At 40.7% G+C, this 20,067-nt stretch overlaps 1 protein-coding gene and 1 non-coding gene across 2 annotated transcripts in view; both read right to left on the minus strand.

Annotated features, from left to right (window-relative positions):
- sh3d19 (SH3 domain containing 19) overlaps positions 1-20,067 on the minus strand; it is a 155,399-nt gene that overhangs the window by 92,511 nt on the left and 42,821 nt on the right. The window contains exon 2 of the mRNA XM_078212491.1: positions 5,501-5,546. Within this exon, the coding sequence (XP_078068617.1) occupies positions 5,501-5,546 (46 nt within the window). The remainder of the gene's footprint in view (positions 1-5,500; positions 5,547-20,067) is intronic.
- On the minus strand, positions 16,620-16,809 carry LOC144501458 (U2 spliceosomal RNA). Its single transcript, XR_013499112.1, has one exon. It is a non-coding gene; the product is annotated as a U2 spliceosomal RNA (small nuclear RNA).

Consider the following 20,067-nt stretch of genomic DNA (forward strand, 5'->3'; position numbering starts at 1 on the left):
AAGGGCCTGTTTGTGCTGTAGCTTTTCTATGTTCTATATTTTTGAAATGCTGAAATGAAATTTTAGGGACTTTGGTATAAATTTCATACGGGTCATTTTCATTTATTGCAGGTGTAATTTGAGATATGTCAAGCTAATGTAAGAACTGAACCTCTGCAAGTTCACACCTACAGTAGCAAAGGGTGCAAATCTTAAATTCAGAGGACAAAACTAGCTGACTATCTGAACTGCTCCAATCTCGTGGCAGCCCAATCTCAGATGGGGGATTACCCTAATTGAGGACATCTTGAATTAACTGTTTAAAGAATGAAGGAATGTAGTGAATTACAAAACTCAGGATGTTTCCAACCACTTCACAGTCAATTAATTGCAAATTACTTTTTATTTTAAGTAGCTTCAGGAGGGATGACGTGAGTCACCAACATTGAAACAGACTTTAGCACTAAGTATTGATAAGACAGCAATAATTTGTATTTACACTGCACCTTCAATGTAATAAAATGCCCCAAGAACTACGCAGGAACATTACAAAGCACCATTTGACATCAAGCCATGTAAGGAGATAACAGGGCTGAAAGCCAAAATCTTAGTCAAAGAGCTGGATTTTAAAGGGCGTCGCCAGAATGAATGGCGTGCAGATATCTCAGTGGGATGTGGAACTAAACAAAATGATGGAACTAGGTAGTAGTGTGGCAATGCAATGCAGGGATTTGAAATCAAGGCTGGGATTTTAAGGGCCTTCCTCTGGAATAGGATTGCTGGAAGAGGGTTGCGGGCCGGGGGGGGGGGGGGGGGGGGGAGGCGAGAGAAGAGAGTTTGTCAGGTGGCCCAAGTGAGGTCTTCAGGGATCTTCTCCTGATGTCACTGGGATTTTACCCTTGATGGGGAATTCAAGTATCAGTCATCCAGCCTGCCAAGTAAAACCTAGTGGACTGATGGCTGGGAATGGGGGATGGGTCTCCTTTCCAGGTCCCCTCTGCCTGTGAGAAGCCATCTCACCCCTCCCAGATCCTACCTCCCACCCAGGGGCCTGCCAGCCCGGCCTTGGTGAGATCGCGGACGTGCCTTCATCTGGGCTTCATCACAGCTCCCTTCCCTTTCGGACTTGCGGCAGTCCCATACTGGCCACTACTCCCAGTGGCACTGGGAAAAGGGAGCTGCTGGCCATTTGGTTGGCTGGCAGCTCTGAAGCAGGACCTCAGGGGCCAGGTGCCTCACCCCCAGTGTAAAATACAGTTCAAAGAGTAGAGTTTTAATACTGAGGCATGGTTAAACTGGAAACCAAGCTAGATCAGTCGGTACAAGTGTGAAGAGTGTGTTAGGACTCGAGCAGCAGAGTTTGGTTGAGCTCAAGTTTACAGAGGATAGAAGACAGGGCATCAACCAGCATTAGGTTGCAATAGTAACATTTAGTGGTAACAAAAATATGAAAAGGAATTTGCACCAGATAAGCTGAGGCAGTGATGAAATAAAGCAACTTTACAGAGGTGAAAATAGACTATCTTTATAATGGTACAGATTTGTATTGGGAGCTCATCTTGGGGGTCAAACGTAACATCAAAGTTGTGGACTGTCTGGCTCAGCCTCAGACTTGTCAAGTGGAAGGATAGAGTTGGCAACTAGGGATAGAAGTTTGGAGTTAGCACTGAAATCAGTGACTTTGGTCTTCTCAATATTTAATTGGAGGAAATTGCTGCTCATCCAATACACAATGTGAGACAAATAGCCTGACAAATATAAAGAGAGTGAAGAGGTGAAGTGAAGTAGGCCTAAGTATTGTCAGTGTTCATGTGGAAACTGATGCCATAATTTTGGGTGATATCGCCCCAGAGTAGTGTGTAGATGGAGAATTGTAGGAATGGCATTTGGAGGACACCAGAGGTAAGAGTGTAGGAGTGAGCAGAGAAGCCATTGCAGGCTACAATGGCTACAACTAGATAGATTGGTACCAGGCAAGTGCAGTCCCACCCAGCTGCAGGATGGTGGGGAGATGTTGGAAGAGGATGGCAGGATCAACCTGGTCAAAGGCAATGGCAGGTTTAGAAGGACGAGAAAGGATTATTTACTTTTGTCGAATATCATTTATATGACTTTGATATGAACTGTTTCAGTACTGTAGTGAAAACCTGATCAGAGGCATTCAAGCATGGAAATTTTGGAAAAATGGCATGGATTTAGGGAGCTGACAACAAATTCAAGGACATTGGAGAGGAAAGGGACCAAAAGAGAAAATGTTGGAAGATCTCAGCAGGTCTGGCTGCATCTGTAAGAAGAGAAAAGAGCTGATGTTTCAGGTCCAAATGACCCTTTGTCAAAGCTACATATGGCGAGGAAAGGGAGGTAGTTTGCATGATCAAACAGGTCAGGGGTTTTTTTTGAGAGGGGTGATGACTGCAGGTTTGAAAGAGAGGGACAGAACACCATTAACAGTATTAGCTAGCACAGGGGCCAGGAAGAGAAGTTCGGTGGTCAACTGTTTACCGAGAATAGGATGAGGGAGCAGGAGGTGGGTGTTAGACAAGATGGGCTCAGAAAAGGCATGAAACAGGAAAATAATTTTTGAAAGAGTTCAGGATTAGGGCAGAAGGAATATTGGAGGGAGTTTGGCCAAGTGGGATAGATGAAGGAAGAGTAGTGGCAGAGGCCACAGGACTATCCCCAAATAACCAATAACTTCCTTCCAAGTCCCATCTCCTACCAATCAATGCTCCCTTGAGTGTAAGCTGGCAGTGGGACTGTCCGAGTCCGTGAGAAGTGCGTTCCCCACTGACTTTCCGGGTACAGGGGTCAAGTCCCTGCCATCTAGTAAATCCTAATAGGAGAATGGAATGTATTCCTTTTGTGATAAAGGACTAGAATATGAAGGGGTGGAAGTTTCCCTGTAGCTATACAGAACCCTGGCTAAACCACATCTCAAGTAATTTATGCAATTCTGGCCACAGCATCTTAGGAAGGAAATAATGGCCTTGGAAGGCCAACAGCCCAGATTCACAGAATGAGATCAGGGCTTAGATGATGAGGATTGACAAAATCTGGGATGATATCAGTCTTGGTAACAAGTAAATTCACGAGTTCCTCTAATCCTTGTTGGTTATGAGAGTGGAGGATCGTGCCAGCAGAGTAACTCATCTTCTTGTTTCAGATGCTGATCAGTTTGCTGTACATTTCAAAATGCTGAATATCTTAACATACAAGACTAGAACGTGGGAACCAGGTGTGCACTAGGTTCTGCTGCTGTTGAAGCAAGTTCCAGTTTTAATGCTTTCCTTAATATATACCTACTATCCATTGCTTTACTTATTCACACATTTTTGCTGAACATCCCTGTCCTCATTTGTGGCTGGGATTCCAGCCTTGGGTCACTGTCTGTGTGGAGTTTGCACATTTTCCCCATGTCTGCGTGGGTTTCCTCCGGGTGCTCCAGTTTCCTCCCACAGTCCAAAGATGTGCAGGTTAGGTGGATTGGCCATGCTAAATTGCCTCATAGTATCTCAAGATGTCTAGGTTAGATGGATGAGCCAAGGTAAATGTGTGGGTTTACAGGGTGGAGAAAGAGGGCTTGCGTAAGATAGTCTCAGAGTCGGTGCAGATTTGATGGGCTGAATGGCCTCTTCTGCACTATAGCGATTCTATAATTCTAAAAGCTAATCATTTGTCCTAACTTCCAGTTCTGGGGAATGAGGAATAACTAAAATATCTCATCTGCCCTCTCCACAGATGCTGCCAAACCTACTGAGCTTTTCCAGAACTGCTGCTTTTGCAACTGAAGGAAGCAATGACAGACAGACTTCAGACCTCCAGCCCTCCCCCAACCAATTCAACTTGATTGATACTGATATCTTATAACCCCAGTGAAAAAAAACATGAAAATTAGTTCAAACGTTGTCAGCTTAGAACTCAAGACGATTGGCATGCATGTTTCCCAGGTTTACAATTTAACCCTGGAATAAAGGTTCCTCGCGTGCAAGGAAAGAAAAACTTACATTTACATAGCACCTTTCACAAACACTGGACATCTCAATGCACTTTACAGCCAATGAAATACTTTGGAAGTGTAATCACTGCAGTTATGTAGAAAATGCAGGAACTAAATTGTACGCAAACCTTTTTAAAATTCATTTACAGGATTTGGGCATTGCTGGCTAGGCCAACGTTTATTCCCAACCCCAACCCAAATTGCCCTTCAGAAAGTTAAAGTTTATTATTAAAGTTTATTAATTATTGTCACAAGTAGACTTGCATTAATGCTGCAATGAAGTTATGAAGAAAATCCCCTAGTCGCCACACTATGGCACTTGTTGGGGTACACTGAGGGAGAACTTAGCATGACCTATGCACCTAACCAGCATGTCTTTCAGACTGTGGGAGGAAACCAGAGCACCCAGAGGAAACCCACACAGACACGGGTGCAGACTCCGCACAGACAGTGATCCAAGGCTGTAAACCCGGGTCCCTGGCGCTGTGAGACAGCAATGCTAAGCACTGTGCCACCCAAAGTTTGTGGCGAGCTACCTTCTTAAACTATGTAAGAGTTTTAACACCAGGTTAAAGTCCAACAGGTTTATTTGGTAGCACATAAACCTGTTGGACTTCAACCTGTTGTTAAAACTCTTACTGTGTTTACCCCAGTCCAATGTCGGCATCTCCACATCATTCTTAAACTATTCCAGTCCCTGAGGTGTAGGTACACCCACAGTACTGTTAGGGAGGGAATTTCAGGATTTTGACCCAGTGACGGGACAGGTGAGTTACTTGCTGCAGGATTCCTAACCTTGGAACTGCTCTGGTAGCCATAGTATTTATATGGCTAGTCCAGTTCAGTTTCTAGTAAGGATGTTGATAGTGGGGGAATTCAGCAATGGTAATGCTCAGTGCAGAAGGAGGCCATTCTGCCAATCGAGTATGCACTGATTCTCTGGCAGTGCATCTTACCCAGACCTACCCCTGCCTATCCCTCGTAACACTATGCATTTAACCTACCAAATTCCTTAACATCTTGAGACACCAAGAGGCAATTTAAGCACGGCCAATCCACCTAACCTGCATATCTTTGAACTGTGAGGAAACCAGAGCACCTGAAGGAAACTTATGCAATCACAAGGAGAACGTGCAAACTCCACAGTCACCCAAGGCTGGAATCGAACCTGGGTCCCTGGCACTATTAGGCAGCAGTGCTAACCACTGTGCCACCATGCCATCCATCTTCATGTTTTACTTTGTAAAATAAATACACAGTTGATTCTATAAACATGTCAAGAAACAAACTGTTCTAAATTGATCTCTATTGTACTGTCACAAATAATAATTCAAAACAGAGTCCAATTCAGTAAATGTTTTTCTTTACTTAAAAATGGTTCTTTTGTGAAGGTATGGTCCCTTACAATGCTCAGTTACCACATTGCTTTCTCTGTCTAACACACTAAGGGGTTAGTGCAAACCAGGAAAATAACATATTCCATACATCCAACTTATGCTTTCCAAAGTGTCACATTTTCCTTACCCAGAACTGCGGGCTGATTGGTCTGGTTTATTTCTATCGGAACGATCTGTAAACAAAACCAAAAAAAAAGGATTACTTTGGATTCATGTAATATACACTTTTCAATTCAAACAGATTATTCTATATGATAAACTGTGGATACAGTATTCACATAAGTGGTTTAAAGCCAAGAAATATCTTGTTAATTAGTCCATTTTAGAAGGTGCACCATTAAAACCCATTACTGTCAGACCCCAGTACGACCACCAGTTTACAACTTTCCAAGAAATATTTGCAAGCATTAAAATGAGATGTTTTGCCCATTACTATCTGGGTGGAAAATGGATGAAAGGGAGTCTAATTTCTCCCTTACTGTGAGCTTCACTCACCCGCTGCTGCCTCATGCAATGATGACTCTAATTAGATTGTTTACATTTTCAATTATCAGCAAAATGTAGATGATAAATGGTCAGACTTACATAAGAACATAAGAAATAGGAGCAGGAGTAGGCCATCTAGCCCCTCGAGCCTGCCCCGCCATTCAATAAGATCATGGCTGATCTGACGTGGATCAGTACCACTTACCCGCCTGATCCCCATAACCCTTAATTCCCTTACCGCTCAGGAATCCGTCCATCCGCGCTTTAAACATATTCAGCGAGGTAGCCTCCACCACCTCAGTGGGCAGAGAATTCCAGAGATTCACCACCCTCTGGGAGAAGAAGTTCCTCCTCAACTCTGTCTTAAACCGACCCCCCTTTATTTTGAGGCTGTGTCCTCTAGTTTTAACTTCCTTACTAAGTGGAAAGAATCTCTCCGCCTCCACCCTATCCAGCCCCCGCATTATCTTATAAGTCTCCATAAGATCCCCCCTCATCCTTCTAAACTCCAACGAGTACAAACCCAATCTCCTCAGCCTCTCCTCATAATCCAAACCCCTCATCTCCGGTATCAACCTGGTGAACCTTCTCTGCACTCCCTCCAATGCCAATATATCCTTCCTCATATAAGGGGACCAATACTGCACACAGACTTCTGTTTGTATTCAAAATTCATCTTTAACATTCTCAAATTAAAAAGTGGAAATACACTGTATTTTGGTCTTTCTAGTTTATAGAATATCCATCAACTAAAGCAACAGGTTTGTGCTTAGTACATTCCACTTTTTCTCTATCTGCCTCACTCACGAGTCTATGCACAACATTGCTTTAACTATCATTAAACATTTGGAAATTTGCCGTCCAGCTTTTCTACAAATAATTTTGAAACACAGTCACATAGACTTGGTCATACAAAAGCATTTAATCATTTACAAGCTTAAAGGTCACAGATGTACCATGGGAAAGAGTACACATTGAACATTCTCTGTGGGATCTACCTTCAGCTTAGAGTTACTGTTCTGAGCTTTGAGGAAAGCGGAGGCCTTCAACTGAAACCTTTGATGAAGGTTATGGAAGACAGAAACATTTCAATTGATAAATAGAATCAGATTACTCAATGTATAATTTTTCAATTCTTTGGTTTGTGAAAGTCTGGCTTTCAAGTTTGTTACTAAGCAAATTGTATCATGTGATTTGACTGATTCATCAACAGCCAAGATGGTGAAGTTATAAGTTTATTTATTAGTGTCACAAGTGGGCTTACATTAGCACTGCAATGAAGTTACTGTGAAAATCTTCTAGTCACCACACACCCGGGTGCCTGTTTGGGTAACACGGAGGGAGAATTTAGGATGGCCAATGCACCTAACCAGCACATCTTTGGACTGTGGGAGGAAACCGGAGCACCCAGAGGAAACCTACGCAGACACGGGAGAATGTGCAGACTCTGCACAGACAATGGCCTGAGGCTGGAATTGAACCCGCAACAGTGCTAACCACTGTGCTGCCCATGTTTACACAGAGCTCTTTCAGTATAAAATGCATACAGTAGCATGTTATAAATTTATACATAGAAAATTTCCAGCATAAAAATTGGAACAGGAACTCCACATGGTATGTATAACATTTTTAGGATATAGATTACTATGTTGATTGCATCAATTGTAGAATATTATAGTGGCATTATGGTGAATGACGTGCCGGTGCATTAGCCATGATAAATTCTCCTTCTGTGTACCCGACCAGGTGCCAGAGTGTGGCAACTAGGGGATTTTCACAGTAACTTCATTGCAATATTAATGTCAGCCTACTTGTGACACTAATAAACAAACTTATTAAACTCAAATTCAATACAAAAACTATTTACTGGAACAATGCCATTATGTATGGTTTATAACATTTCATATGTGCAGACTAATTCAGTTCAACTCAGAATAAGTTAAAAATAAACTAACTTCCACAACGGCAATTTTTATGAACGGCCATACAAACTAAAAAATCTTAGCAATTCCCACTGTCAGTTTATCAGTGATGTGATATATAAAGCCAGTTATTAGGCTAGAACTCAACAGTTTAAGATTCTGACATCAGTTAGCTTTTGTTGTGTATATCTTACTTCTGTGCATTTCCATCTTTGATCCAATATCATAAAAGAAGCATAACTGCCACAAATTGCAAAACAAGGAATTTGACATTGTTAGAGGGGGTTTAGGATAACCTGGGAATAAAAAGGCTAACAGATCAGAATAGGTTATATACTATATTTATAGTGAATATAGTATAGTAAAAGTACCTGGAGTTACAAAGGTACTGTTTGATTAGAAACACAAATAACCTGTTGGAGAATTTAAATATGTATTTTTGAAAACATCTTATGTTCTGTATTAAAAGCATACACCTTGGCCAATTATACTTCTCTAAGCATGATGGGATATAGCTAATTAAGAAGAACCACATTCTTTGAAAACAATCCAGCTACTGAGAGAAGTAAAGGAACCCTCTTATCAGTGTTGGTCCCAGACAGGAGAATGAATAGAGCAATACAATTTCCTGATAAAGAGTTGCTAGGAGACAGACAGGGAGAAATAATTTTATATATGTATTCCCATGCCATCAGAGACTAGAATGTTATTGGCCAAGGTAAATGATCTATACTAATAATGATTGGCTCCCGTCCGGCAGGATGAGCAGAGGGGGCGGGTAAATGATTTTTGAAAATCGCATAATTGTAATACCAAAAGCAATGCACTATATTAACGTCTTCATTACTACTATAATCAGCAGGATTATAAGCACAAGTGGATTCCAACCAAATCACATTCCTCCAATTTAATAGTACCTCATATAAAAAAGAGTCTATAATGAAAAGCAGAAAATTAATCAATGTTAGCATCCACCTCATAACAAGTCTCAATCCAAAACACATATTTCTCTACAGTTCTTGTTTTTGAGTGATCACACTAACTAAAGGTCTCACCGTATTGCATGTCATGTGTTACAGATGGGGGTTAATTTAAACAGCAGGAATTATTCCTCTCACCACCCTTCCATAAACAGAAAAGGGTTTTGATTTGTTTCCCTCTTTATAAACAGTGGTGTATTTCCCAATCTCTCTGATTATGTGTGATCCAATTTTCTATTCATAACCCTGCAGCAAACTCGAGACAGGATGAACTCAAAGCGTTAGTTTGCACATACTCAAAATGTGGTTCATAATGCAATCCCGAGTGTGAAAGGGTTAATAATCACACAAGTTTAAAAATCACATAAGCTGCTATGAGAGAAACAACAGATCTTTATTAAAGTCGACCCAGATAAGCTTCGAGAACTAGTAGCAAGAGTGGAAACCATAGAATATAGGTTTATTTAACAAAGGCCCTTAGTCTGAGAGAATTCAACAAATCAGACATCTGGACATGGGAGAGGTGATTAAGCTGGGATGTCAAGGATAACTTGCAACAATGGACAGCTAACATGATCAAACTTTACACTGATTGGATATTATAATTAAACAGGCATGCAATGGCAGCAATTGGTTTTAACATTTGTATCTTATACATGATGTAACTCTAATCAATAGTTGAGAGTGGATAGAGATAACCCCTATACTTTGATGGGTATATGCTAATTACTTGCAATCGAAGATGAAACAATATCTGCTTGCGTAATCATGAATTCTGTACTCTGGCTGGCCACTAGCGGACCTTCCAGCATCCTAGCTATTTAGCTTGATTAAAATAGCTATTCTGAAAACTCCGTGACTTGGGCTGGCTACTTAAAGGGAACAGAGAACAAAGTTTCAGAACACCAAAAAGCCCCGCAACAGATAAAGAAAAGCAAGTTCCACAGTAGAGAAAAATATTATTGGTTCACATGGATTCCAGAGCCAAAATCAAGGCCCAATAAAGTATTTTGTCACGGAGGTCGGTGCGCTGAAAATTGATCTTGCAGAATTCACTTTTCCGGTGGTGTTGACTTCACACAATAAGATAGGCACACAGAGATGAATCAGTCTCCGTAGGCAATGGCACAGGATTTTCAGCAGAAACAGTGTAGATGGGTGCCAGGTATTCCATCTGGGCAGAGAGGCTGCAAGTTAGATGGTAAACAGCAGAACAAACTTTTCAGTTCAGCTATCTATTATTTGTTCCACATGCTAGAGGCCCACGTCACATGACTTCCACCTCATCACCATCTTTGACAAAGTACATGTAGCCATCATCTTAAATAGGTCAACCATTAGGAATTGAAAGGAAGGTTGTAGGACCTTTGCCTTAGAAGATGATCTCCTCCTTCTCGCCAGCCTGGTTATTAACTGTAGATGGCCTTGGTATAGCTCTAAGTTTGGGCTGTAGAGTCCTCAAGGGATTGTCAGTGGCTTCTTAGGGATAAAGAGATGCAAGTTTTCCTAAAATTGCCAAGTAGCTTCTTTTGTTCAGAGGTCAGACAGACAAAGGTTCAGCCATTTTAAAGCTTTGTTCAGTTTTAAAAATAGCAATGGGGCAGCATGGAGCTCTCGCTGGATGTCCAGCTGACAGGCAAAACCACCAACGCCTCAATAAGAATCCACCCTATCTAATATTTTGAAGTTGTTTTAATGTTGCTATCAAATTTATGAACAGTTAATTAGACACATACCCAGTCTCTTTTTAACCATTGGGTCCCAACTAGCCAGTCAGATAAATGACTGTGAAAGGACACTCCTGCTCTTTCAAGTTTCCTACTTTTAAATTCTCAGATAGATTGTTTTGATTGAACTAAGAATCCTTCACTTGAACAACTTTCCAGTTCACAAATCAATAGTTTCAAAATCAAATTAAAATATGAACTTTACTCTCTTGTGGAATCTTTTGGAACTGATTTTTCTTTTGCAGCACATGGTTATCTGTTTGAAAAGTTGTCACTGAAGGTTATCTGACCCGATGTGTAAATCCAAAAACTGCTACCCTGTCTCAAAAGGACAAATGTGGAGATGCCAGCGTTGGACTGGGGTGAACACAGTAAGAGTTTTAACAACACCAGGTTAAAGTCCAACAGGTTTATTTGGTAGCAAATACCATTAGCTTTCGGAGCACTGCTCCTTCGTCAGATGGAGTGGAAATGTGCTCTCAAACAGGGCACAGACACAAAATCAAGTTACAGAAACCTGGTGTTGTTAAAACTCTTACTGTGTCAAAAGGACAAAAGGATGTATTCCAGACTAAGAGGGGTCATCTACCTATATCCAGAGACCAACCAAAACACATTCCTGAGTTGAATGGGTCTTTCTGAAACAAAGATAATGATTGACTCAACCTCCCTCAAGATGAATGTCTTCAAACAATAAATCAGGTTGTAGTTAAAAAGGGAACGGTGAGAAACCACATGGTATGGCAGCCATATTGGTCACTCTTCTAATCGTTAAGCACAGTCTGCAAAAAAATACAACAGCAGCAGAGAGGACAGTAACATCTAGGCCTTAAGAATCGGAGACTAATACTGCAAGCTCTTCAAGCCTGTTCATTTTCAGGTTCATCAATACAGCAAACTGATATCCTGGTAATAAGACTACAAGCAATTAATTTTGTGGTCTGCACCGAGTTCACCTCAGAATCCTGAAAACCACTTCAGCATGTGACTCCTGTTGTTGAACTAACTTAAACTGCACTTCAGGAGTGAAGAGATCTTTTCCATCAAGCCAGTAACATATGTTTTCCAAAACAGAACAAGTTAATTAAGTATTCCTTTTGTTTATAAATGTGCACTATTCTCTTCAACTGTACTTTCCTGCAGTGTATTTGGCTCTGTGACTATGTGACTGGGCACCCTATTTCAGGATGAGTTTGTGGATAAACAATCCTTTTTACTTGAACTCACAAATACTTGCTGCTGGTTAATCAAATTGTCCAACACTTAGGAGTTATGAAACGCACAACATTCCTTTCAAAAGCATACTGATTATGGACAGTAGGGAAGGGAACAGGGATTTCAGTAGTTCTCTCTCATACTATCCGTAACACAGGATTATACCCCTATTATGCCACAGATAGTGAAGATGAAAATTGTTGAGTCTTTTTGCCTGGTAGCTGAAAGCTAACTATGTTCCATAGCCATACAACAAGGTGCTGAGAACACAGGCCTTATAAACCCTCAGCTTGGTCCTAAGGATCAGCTTAATGTTATCCCATGAGCATTTTATGAGTCAGCCAAAGGGGACACCCACCTGGGCACTACCACGGTGACCACTGGCTACAGCAGTTGGCAACAAATGCCAACATAGAACACAACCCACAATGTCACTTGACAGCTTCAAGTGCAGCGCTTGTGACAGAAGCTCTCTCTCAAGGATTGGCCTTTACAGTAAAGGTGCACCAAAAGAAAACATCCCATCAAAATGGACTGCTCGCTGCATGTCCATCATTTTTCATTCATGGAAGGATGCTAGAGATAACAATGCCAAATAATAATGGGTTTGATGCTAACAGGCCTGTTCCGTATTTCCATTTCCTGATTTTTTAAATTCAGCATGTCGCTCTTTTGATTAAACATGCAATTGTGAATAAGAGACAAAATCAATTTGTAAGTACCATACAAATCAAATGGGTTTGTCAGTAAATCTGATTCGATATTTGTTCAATAATGAAGTCTAACTCTCTGTCACAGGAGGCCCCTATTAATTAAAATTCAATGAGGCCAGCTGCTATTAGCTTACATTTGAACTCTAGAGGTTAGTTCGAATCTTTCTTAAACCAACGACTCTTTATAATGTTACAGTAGTGGCTGAATTCAGAATTACTTCTATTGTTTGTGAAAGACATTTAGAAACACAGGAATTGAATTTGAAACCAATGGAAATATAATTTGGAGAGATATTAGAAAAAGCAGCAGATTCACTAATGCCTGGTTTAGATTACTGCCCAAAGTCAAAATTTATCCCAGTCATTCAACAATTTAAACACAAAATGTATTTAAGAATACAAAATTAAAATCAATATTATACTCTTCTTAAAACTGGGTAGAAATTACAATGCTTGGGTCTTAATGGATCATCAGATTTCCTCTGCTGTCACAGAATCATGTCGCTCAGAACTTTCAAATCATTATTCAGAAACTTTAACTAATATTTCACTTTTAATTTCTTCAGTTTACAAATTTTGAAATGATTTGTTCAATGTCATATTACATAAACGTACAAGTCATAGACAGACTGTGAAGGCAGCGCTCTATCTTTAACTCCCCCAATGCATTTGGAACCCACTAAAAGAGTGGATTTCAATTTTGTTATGAAAGTTCTGTTCATTTAAGCATCATAATTTTAGGCAATTTAAAATGATTTCACAATTTGTGACAAATAACCTATTTTCTAGTAAATATTCCAATAATCTTAAGTAACTGAACCAGACATTAAAGATTCTCAGTTGGACCCCTGACCTGACCGTGGACAAGCAGGCACCATAATTGACCTCCGTTTTCTGGGTTAGGTTCTCATTCCAATCACTGAGAAATGGCCCCTGTGGAAATGTATGTGTGTGGAGATTGGGCGCAGACAGAATTAGCTGGTTGGGTGGTTTGTCCCTTGCAGGGAAATAGCATACTAACACTCACCATAAAAACACAGTTAACTGATGAACGGAGTTACCATTAGCTCAAGAGCCCTGATATTCCAGGAGGGAAACCAGGAAGTAAAAAATTCCTGGATATCCTGCTGAAATTAACAATAGGATGTCTCAAACATTTTCTCCAGGTTTCCTGTCTAACAGTCAGATTAAAATCATCCCTATGGTGTCCACGGAATCGTAATTCAGAACGTTTTAGTGAAGTGTGTCAAAAAAAATACACAACACAAATCATACTGCAAAATATTTAATAAACCAGCACTTCCAACTTATTTTCATTAAGAAATACAAAATTAATTTAAATGTCACACTGACCTCAATACCACCCCACCATGTTTAATTTGTCACACTGCTCGTCAGACATCCAGTATAGCTTCCAATTAATTATTGGGTAAAATATTATTTTAAATTCAACTATTAGCTATCAACTCCGTCACTCTCCCTGGCTACTTTATGAAGCTCAACTGCCTCCTCAGCATTTGCAACCTCAACATTTCATTTAATTCTGAGCTGAGCTTTCAACCCTATATATTTTCCATCACATTAACTGAGGTGAGTTTGTGGGACATGGTGCTGTCAACTCTTTCTTTAGATAGATTCTCACGTGTCCTATATTTTGGTTTTAAAGTAGAACTTCTTGAAGATGGCTGGTGGCATTGGTTTAATAATGAATCCTTTTTGATCATAAATGACTGTAGGTTCTTACAATTTTCCCAGACAGATTTTCTTTAAACTAACGAAATAGAAATCCACAGGCACCACATACTGAGCAAACAAAATATAATATTGTTCAAAACTGCTCATCACTATACCCGTTTGACTAGAATGCATAGATGCTTACTTAGACTGAACATATTTAACAATGCTCTTTTATCACCTAAAAAAGCTATCACAGAAACAACACTTGCTAATGAGTTCGCAGTTGTTTATATATTCACATCTGAAAGCAGCCCTTTAAGATCTTGATCACCTGGAACTAATTAGGGGAGAATGTGATAAATATTTGAAAAGTGGGAAATCGAGGGGTTTTCAGGGCCAGTACTGCAGAGTTTCCAAACCACACATTGCAATCTATCCGTATATAATAATCACACTGTTGAATTATAAATCTATATGCATTATCACTGATAACGTGCAATTAAATTTAAGCTATTTTTAATCGCAAAGCTTCATGTTAAGTATACAGTACGTTCGGCCTAGGCTTTTACTTATCTCAAAATGATCTGAATTTTTCCAAACTTATCCTAATAAATATCCTAGAACACAAACTGTTTAATGTTTTGTTCCACTCCAATGACTTCATACTTGGATATGATTCCAAAGTCCCTAGTGCTCCAGGCACTTCCAAATGTTCTTCATCCCTGTGTGCGAGTGATTGTGCCAAAGGTTATTCCACAATGGAGGAGGGGGAACTAAAATCAAGCCAAGTCCTGTTACTGGCCAACATTCATACACATTCTCATTTTGCACCACGAGTCATTATAGAGTATTCACTCCCCACCACCCCAAAAAAAAGATTGTAAAGGAGCTGCCTGGTCCACATTGGCTGCATGGGGAGAACTCCCTATTTCCACAATGCCCATCAGAAAATTGTATCAAAAAGGTTAACCCACCCATTCTCTCCACACAGATACAACAGCCAAGCTGGAGATGTAACAGCAACCAACCTCCAAACTTTTTGCCTCTAATCCCCAATGAGGAGGTAACATTCTCAATCCTGGGGAAGAAACTTTTCAGGGTAAAGACTGGGAAGGAGAAAAGCAAACGACAAAAGTGAGTTTGTGATTGTAATAACTCAGGAAGCCCGACTGGAAAGGAACACAGTTTATTACAGAATGCAAAGTAAAACCACTGCCATGGCATAGACACACTAGTCCCCGCCTGGAACTGCATGTCAGCAGGCCCAGTCCTGGGCCTGCCTTATAAAAGGCAGGGATAATGAGGTCCAGTTGGGCAGGCCAGGGGAACCCATACTTAACTAGCCCGACAGGGAGATCAATCAGTGATTCCCCAGGGACAACGTGGAGGTTATCACACTGATGCGGTCAGTTTATCTTCCTTCTCATCCGATTGTGTACCACATTAACTAGCAGTAAACTATATTGTGAAACCATCAGGCCAGGTTGTCCACTGAAAGCAATGTGGATGCCGACCATCAGGAACCATTCCCACATTTCTGCTAGTTTCCTCCCATACAAATCCTAGAGGAAGATGATACAGGCCCCATTGCAGCTGGCACTACAAACACCCAATGCCACTCACTCTATCCTTTCCCAAATCATGGACATCTACCTAGGATTGATAGATATCATATAGCAGGAGGAAGATGTTGCAAGGTCAGGATAGATCACCTCTCAGCTGAAAAGGAATTAGATCACTTCTTCAAGAAAGCATTTCTTCAAGTGATGCCTCTGGATGTTAGTGCAGATAGTAGGAGAGTTGTATCAAATAATGTATTTTTAAATGGTTGTGGGCTGTTTGATTTAGAATATTATGGATTGTCTCAGTTGCTGTGGTGGAATTTGTCTCAGCTATCAAAATGTGAGCAGAGTTTTCAGAACAAGTTGAAGCCTCCGCAGTGAGACTCTTAAATGAAAAGAGAAATCCCAGCTCTCTTCACTCACAACCAATGTCCCAGCTATGTCCTCTTAGTGCTCTTTTGAAAATACAATAAATTAACAGCCCTTAAAGAGGCACTCCAACAAAAAGAGACAAAACTTTAGAAGAAAATTTGTTGTGTCTGGTGATGCACTCCAGCTCCTGTAACACCCACCCCAGGCAATGAGGGCCTCAAGTGTACTGACACCCCCTATTTATACTTTTCTTAAGTGCATCTTTAACTACTTGGCAACCAAACAGATCAAATTAAAGTAACATCCCCTTAAAGGGGATCTGTATCAAAAGACAAAAATCTTAAAGGAAACATCAAATCAAAACAAAATGTGGTTTTAGGGGCTGTTGAAGCACTCCAGCTTCAGCAGTGCCCACTGGTTGTGGAAAGCCTCCAGGTACTGGTGGATATTCCCCCAAGTGTGACAAATCGACAAAATCTTTTAAAAATCCAATTCAATCAAATCAAGTCCAATTCAGAATCTCCACAAGTGAGACATTCCCGATCCAAGCTGACAAGACAGGGCTCTCACCTCCTGTCTTGGGTTTGATCTAGATGATCCAAGCCGATTGGAGTAGGCATTGCACCTCCTCAAGGCTTGACCTCATTTGCATCTTAGCCAAAAGGGCGAGATGCCGCTTTTAAAAATTGCTTCAAATGGAGCTAAAATGTAACCTAATGACTTCAACCAAGTACAGTACGTCGATACTACACTTGATCTTGGCCAAAAGGCCGAGAAGTGACAAATCAACAAAATGCAGATTCTCTTTGGAGAATCCCCTATTTATATGTGCTCCAAGTACCTAATTCAACAATGCCTTTAACTGGTGTATCCTAATGATATAATTAAAATACCATTTGTTTTTCAAGTGGGTTTAGTGTACCCACTCATTGCAGAAAGAAGATAGCCAATCATTACACTGTCAGCAGGTTGAAAGAAATTCCTATCATTAAGCCTGTGAACCATCTGAAAATACACACTAACTGTTATTGTATTAACTGCCAAAAAAACTTGTATTTACAGAGCCTTATCACATTGCTGAGAAATGCCCCAAAGTGCTTCATATACAATTATTTATTTTAAAGCATAGTCATCATTCTTGTCGGCAAAAACAGTTGACAATTTTCCAGACAGCAACTTCCCACAAAGTGCAATTAAGTTACTGATGACTTTTGGTAAAAAAATAAATGTTTATTGAGAGAAGGAATGTCTGCTTGTCCTTCAAATAGTGGCACATGATAGCTTACGGCTATCTCAGCAGACAGATGGTTTAACATTACACCTTAAGAATGGTGGGCAGAAATTTTTGTTTGGTGGGGGGCTCACTTCTGATGTTTGTGTGTACCGACCTTGGAATGAGGCTTGGACTCGCCATTCAATGACAAGAGTTTAATCACTGAACAAAATTGACAAGATCAGAAAAGGACAAAATAAAAACAATTCTATAACAAAAAAGTTAGTGTTCTTAGCTTGTTGCCATTCCCACCAATGCTCTGTTGTAATGATTTTCAACTTCATTTCCCTCTATTTATTAGTTTGTTAATATTTTGAAACTCTTTGAACTTTCATTCTTCTTTTGACCCCATGATTTCATTGGCCATTTTGGAAATAAAAATGACAGACTAATAATGACCAACTTCAAAGGTCAGGTTTTCAGCCAGAGGACAGAGTAAGAAATTCCATCCTGAAGTTTGGGCCTAGGCAAATCCATGCCTATTCAGACAAGGTGGGTATGGACAAAATTAGTTTACCCACCTTATCGGAATGACTCTAGCTCATGTTCCTGTGCTTCTAGTACTGGTCTCCTCCAATGCTTACTGTCGGGTGAATGGCAAGAGGTGACTGCAGAATATCTTAGGCACCACCCATTACATACAGCCAACCTATTCTTAAAGGTAGGCTACCGCTTTCAAAAAGAAGTGAAATAAAAATTGATGAAATTCTTACAAACTGAAGACACAGAGAGCCAGACTTATGGTTGCAGTTTCGATGGTGTGCAGAAGGAGGTCCCACAGAGGAGGAGACTCCCAAATAGCCCTTCAGCAGGATGCAAGAACAGGTAGCCATGGAGGTTTGCTCCTGGAGTCGGGACCTGGCAACAGTGCCATACAATGACTGTAATGGCTTCACACAGGTGGGCAAGATCAGTAAATGCAGCTTCATATTTGAAACCCACCACACCCACCAGGCACACTCAGCTCAATGTACTGCTCCCCACTCACGCAGCAGCACTCCACGACTCAGGACTCACCAAACATCCAGACACTCCATCTCACCCATCTATCAATGCCAGCCTCAAACTCACCTCTCGCTAATTTCACACACTTTCAGCTAGGGCAGGTACATCTCTCAAACAGTACCACACCACGATGTATTTGTATTTATTCCTATTGGCTCACTGGAGCTCAGCTGTGTTAATGTATGTAGCGGAAGTAATGTAGTTGACCTAGCACAGGACAGAGTGAAAGTAGTAGTCATGAAAGAGATCACACATTAATAAAGCTCTGTTCATTTTTAAACCAAATTCTGTCCCGCATATCACTTGTACAATACACAACAAAAACTGACAATGAGGACTACGGACATGCACTTCCTAGCCACCCGGAAAGAAGAAATTAACCAAGGAAAAGTCAGAATAAAAAGAAATCTTTCACACATGCTACAGAGGCTTAAAGGTTAGGTGGATGTGAGTAAGCGGATTATAGAGCTGGCGGTGATAACCAAGAGGCTGAAGCTCAATTTAAAAAAGAAAATCGAGGTAACTGGAAACGCTGCTACGAAGCATACATATGGGAAACCTGTAAGTGAAAAGATGGTAGGGGTCTTCGGAATCGTGGGACCTTTTGATGAAAATGGGGAGTAGGGGGGGACGGGACACTCTGTTCCATAGTTTAGTGCAACCTGACACTAAAACATACAAGCAGATTGTGGACATTCTACAAGCATATTTTTCACTAAAACCCTTGTGATTGCAGAGCACTTTAGATTCCATAAAAAAAACCCAAGAGGAGGTGGAGTCAATTGCACAATTTATGACAGTGATTAAAAGATTTGCAAAATATTGACAGCTTGGAGATGTGCTGAATGACGCTACTTGGGACAGATTTGTTTGTGTTCTACGCAGCTCAGCAGAAGGCTATTGAAATTGCTGTTCCTATGGAACTGGCTGCAAAGGAAGCCTTGCAATTGAGTTTGTGTACGCAAAAAAAACCAAAATGTCCACTGTATCGGTATCCAAAGCTGCAAAATCTCATTCATATTACTGGTGTGCAAAGCCAGAGCATTCTGCTGCTGAATACTGGTGTAAAGACGTGGAATGTTGAAGCTGTGGAAAGAAAGACACAAAGCATGCCTGTAGGAAGAAACAGCAAAATATGAATAAAAATAGTAAGGACAAACCAAGGCAGCATTTAAACAAAATAAAAGGAGAAATACCCATGCTGTACAAAAGGATCAAGAAGAGTGAAATGACATACAGTCAGAGGAGGGGTTATCATAATATGTACTGGTCATTGCTGGTGCTACACACAGGTACTGGGTCACACCACTGCTGGAAGGACATGGTATCTGGCCCTCTCCCTCAGGGTTCTTCTTGCTTCACACATCACTTTTCAGGAGCGGACAAAGCAGTTGATTCTAGGATCTGCAATGATCGAATTTGAAATCCTGACCTTACACCAGCCAATTAGATAGAGTGATGTCAGGATAATACTAATTCAACATGTTCGGGCACATTCAGGGGATTTTGCTGAGTGTATCCCTATCAAGAACAGCAGGTGAGCCACGAGGGTAGCAGTCCACATCATTGTCTGTCCCTGGGGGAAGCAATATAGACCTGCATGGTGCAGGTGGAAATGGCACTTTGTGAATGTATTTCATGGTCAGAAAATTCAAGATTGTTAGGGTTACACGACAGATGCAAACAATTGTCAATTAATGCACTTTCCCAAATCACACAGGCAGCTGATGGTCAAGTACCTTCATCCCAGAAGGAGTTTTCA

The sequence above is a fragment of the Mustelus asterias genome, chromosome 1 (genome assembly GCF_964213995.1).
Source record: "Mustelus asterias chromosome 1, sMusAst1.hap1.1, whole genome shotgun sequence".
NCBI lineage: Eukaryota > Metazoa > Chordata > Chondrichthyes > Carcharhiniformes > Triakidae > Mustelus > Mustelus asterias.